The sequence below is a fragment of the Haemaphysalis longicornis genome, unplaced genomic scaffold (assembly GCF_048455015.1).
Source record: "Haemaphysalis longicornis isolate Haplotype H1 unplaced genomic scaffold, Haemaphysalis longicornis Haplotype H1 scaffold_1, whole genome shotgun sequence".
In the NCBI taxonomy this organism is placed as follows: domain Eukaryota; kingdom Metazoa; phylum Arthropoda; class Arachnida; order Ixodida; family Ixodidae; genus Haemaphysalis; species Haemaphysalis longicornis.
Genome location: NW_027526203.1, coordinates 23,374,582 through 23,378,182, shown reverse-complemented (window position 1 = coordinate 23,378,182; position 3,601 = coordinate 23,374,582). Strand labels below are relative to the sequence as shown.

The 3,601-nt window shown below is 50.3% G+C and overlaps 1 protein-coding gene across 1 annotated transcript; it reads left to right on the top strand.

Moving 5' to 3' along the window:
• Nucleotides 1-2,174: 2,174 nt before the first annotated feature.
• LOC144158466 (uncharacterized) lies at nucleotides 2,175-3,224 on the top strand. The gene has a single exon (XM_077689387.1). The coding sequence runs from the start codon at nucleotides 2,175-2,177 to the stop codon at nucleotides 3,222-3,224; it is 1,050 nt and encodes a 349-aa protein (XP_077545513.1).
• The last annotated feature ends 377 nt before the right edge of the window (nucleotides 3,225-3,601 follow it).

Below are 3,601 nucleotides of genomic sequence, written 5' to 3'. Positions count from 1 at the left end.
GCATTCGCACTTAAAACGTTGAAAACCTCTCGTCATCCTACGCCTAGGAACACGCTCTTTCCCCTTGCTACAAGGAGTCTAAATCCCGAAGATTTGCGAACTCCGTGGAGGATAATCCATTACCCGTAGCTACAAAAAAAATATGGGCGAAGATGTTTGGGGGCAACATCATTACATATTTCACTTCCATCAAAACATGGGAGGCAGCTTTCACCATCTCGTTACCTCAAGATCACCGCTTAGCTAAAAAGGAGGGCTAGGGAAGGAGCTGCTGCATCTGGAACCCTAGACATCAAATTCCACCTTTTGAGCTCTTTATCATCTCTTTACCCTCTTTTCCTAAACCCAAACTAGTTCTTCCTCAACAGATATTTAAATCCTCTCCACGCAAAAAACAAAAACAAAAAGCGTTCAGCATAGACACTACAGAATAAGCACTTCGTCACACTGAAAATGGCACCTTCTCGCTCAAACTGACCAACACCCCACAGCCGCAACTTTTCAGCACAGATGGCGTCTGTATCTCCTGGGCCACGACGAATAAACACCCTTTCGGTTAGCTTTTCGCTCTTCGCTGATGTTCAGGGCTCGTGAAGCATAGATCGTAAATGCAGCAGTTCCGTTCCAAAATGCTCCCGGGTAGTCGAAGTAACGATATGGCGCTGTACAATTATGAGTAATATGAAAGGGAACACATGAACGCGTAGAAAACACCCTCAGACCCAGCTATGGGTGATACGCAGCGGCCGCCGTCGGAAACGAAGTGGAAAGGAGGACGCTGTTCTGCTAACAACTGTTCCCATTCCCGCCGTGCGTCCTATCGGCTGTCGGACGATACCACATTTTCGCGAAATGACGTAAACTGCTGCTTTGTAGAAATGCAAGCGTGGTGGGAGTGCCAACAGTCAGTTGAAGAGCTCCCTCCTTTCCCCCTTTGGTTTTCACAGCGCCATCCGCGTATCGCTCCGAGTATGTTTCGAGGCTGTTTGCCACGGGTTCCTGTGTTCCCTTTCATACTGCTCATAATAGCACATCTTAGGACCCTAACGTACACTCTTAGTCGCGTCCCGGATGGCGTCCTATTTATATGCGGTGGGCAGTCTCAATACCGTGATATAAAAGGCCCTGACAAACTTCTTTTCCTTGACAAAACCTCGGGTGGTTGACGCACGCTACATGCTGCGCCAACGGCCCGTGTCACGACTATAAACTAGCAGACAGCCTGACGCCAGGAAATAAATAAAAAAGGGGGGCAATCGTGAAGCTCCGAGCGATATGTGTGGCTTGGGGCGCATCCGCGTATTCCTCCTCCTTTGCAAGAGTCCTCCGGGGGCATCTCGTAGACGCATACTTTTCTGGCTTGGTTTGCAATGTAGATGCTGCTGGTGCGGGTGATCTTCGCCGCGGCAGGTTTTTGCAGGGTCTTCCAGGGCGGCTGGACGAAATAACAAACCTGAATTACACCATATATGCGGACGATTTGACGCTGTGGGTGAACAGGGGTAGCGACGGCCAAATTGAAAGTACACTTCAGAAGGCCATAGATACAATAGAAAAGTATCTTGAGCCGATCGGGTTGAAATGCTCGGCAGAAAAATCAGAGGCTCTTTTTCTACCATCTCCAAAGAGGAAAAGGAACAGTCCCCCTTCCAAGAGCTACGACATTGCTTTACGAGTGAATGGAAATGCCATTCCGACCGTGGACAGTATTAGAGTCCTAGGGCTGCGCATACAAACAAATGGCAAAAACACGGAAACTATCAGAAGACTTGAAGCGAGTACCAGCCAGACGTGCAGGCGCATTTGTAGCAAGCATGTGGGGATGAGGGAGGCCAATCTCTTGAGATTGGTTCAGGCTTTCGTCATAAGTCGTGTAGTATTCGTTGCACCCTATCTCAAACTTTGTAAAACAGAGAAAGATAAAATTGAAATCATACTCAGGAAAGGGATCAAAACCGCACTAGGTCTTCCTCCGAACACCCCGACGGTAAAGAGAGAGAGAGAGAGAAATGACCTTTATTGATTCGTCCTGCGAGAAAGGTGCGGGTCAGGCCACGCAGGGCTTCGCCGCGCTAGGTAGCGGGCGGAGCCCGAGGCGTCGTGCCCGGCCGGCCGCGCGGGTTACTCGGATCGCCGCCCGCGCCGTCGCCGTCCGCTCGACCCCCGCGGGGGCGATGGTAAAGCTTCTAAGACTAGGTGTATCAAACACTCTGGATGAGCTTATAGAAGCCGCCACGGTGTCTCTGCATCAAAGACTTTTGAGAAGTAAAACTGGAAGGAACATCATGCATCGCCTGGGATTCGAACCGTTTCAATGTTCCAAGCAGACTAATATCGTACCTAGACCAATTAGGAATAGACTCATGATTATACCGCTGCCTAAAAACATGCACCCGGTATTTCACAAAGGCAGACGAAAAAATAGGGCTATCGCCTTGCAGGCCAAATTTGAAGGGAGGTCTGATGTGCTATACACGGACGCTGCCGAATACGACAATAACAAGACCGCACACACAGCGGTAGTAGTTCGTGAGAGTGGAGACCCGGTCTCGTGCTGCACCGTCAAAAACACAAATGCAACTGAGGCAGAAGAAGTTGCACAAACAGGTACAAGGGTGGTTGTTAGTGACTCTAAGGCAGCCATTAGGAATTATGATATCGGCAGGGTCTGTGCTGCAGCCGCCAAAATTCTCAGAGAAGGTCAAGTATCAGCAGATCAAATTTCACTGATATGGTGCCCGGCCCACCAGGGTCTGTGGGGGAACGAGAAGGCGCATGCGACCGCCCGAGGCCTCACTTACCGGTCGATCGCAGCTGACTCACCGCCTCCACGCGAGGAACCCCTTCCTTCACGTGACGAACTAACGACATTCCAAGAAATAATTTCTCATTATAAGCTCAGTCGCAAGATCTATCCAGCGGCGGATAAACAGCTCAGCAAAAAAGAGGAAGTTATGTGGAGGAAATTGCAAACCGGGGTGTTTCCGAACCCTCAACTATACAGCAAATGGCATCCGGAAGTCTTTACTTCTAAGTGCACGCACTGCAATAACATTGCGGACCTAGCCCACATGGTCTGGACATGCCATTTCTATAACAACCCGAACAGAAATGTGGAATCCTGGGAGATCTTATTACTCAACCATAAAGCAGTAGAGCAACGCAAAGTCATCGGTCTGGCCCTGACCGCCGCCGAATCCCAAGGGATTCCGGTCGACGGTTAGGGGGTGAACGGGGGTCTAGGCTAATGCCCTCTCCCTCGTCATTTTAGACGGGTGCAAATAAAAGTTAATTCTCTCTCTCTCTCTCTCCTCACAGAATGGCCCGCGAGCTTCCTTTGCGGTGGCCGACGACGCGCGCCCGACGACGCGGCGAAAGCCGAAAAACAAAACAAAAAAAAAATCTTGCGCGCACTTCCGCATGCACTGATGCCGAGAGAAGACGGCTGGCGTAAGCAATGACTCGGTCGATGTTTGCCTGTAGTTGCGCCAAAACAGCTCCAATGCCTTGTGCACTCGCATCTGTACGTACTTCAGTGGGTGCCGCCGGGTCGAAGTGTCCCAGAATGGGAGAAGCAGTGAGAAGGGTTGTCAGCGTTTTG

What these genes read in the sequence shown, in the direction of transcription:
- LOC144158466 (XM_077689387.1), top strand. Translation starts at nt 2,175, where the DNA reads ATGGTAAAGCTTCTAAGACTAGGTGTATCAAACACTCTGGATGAGCTT.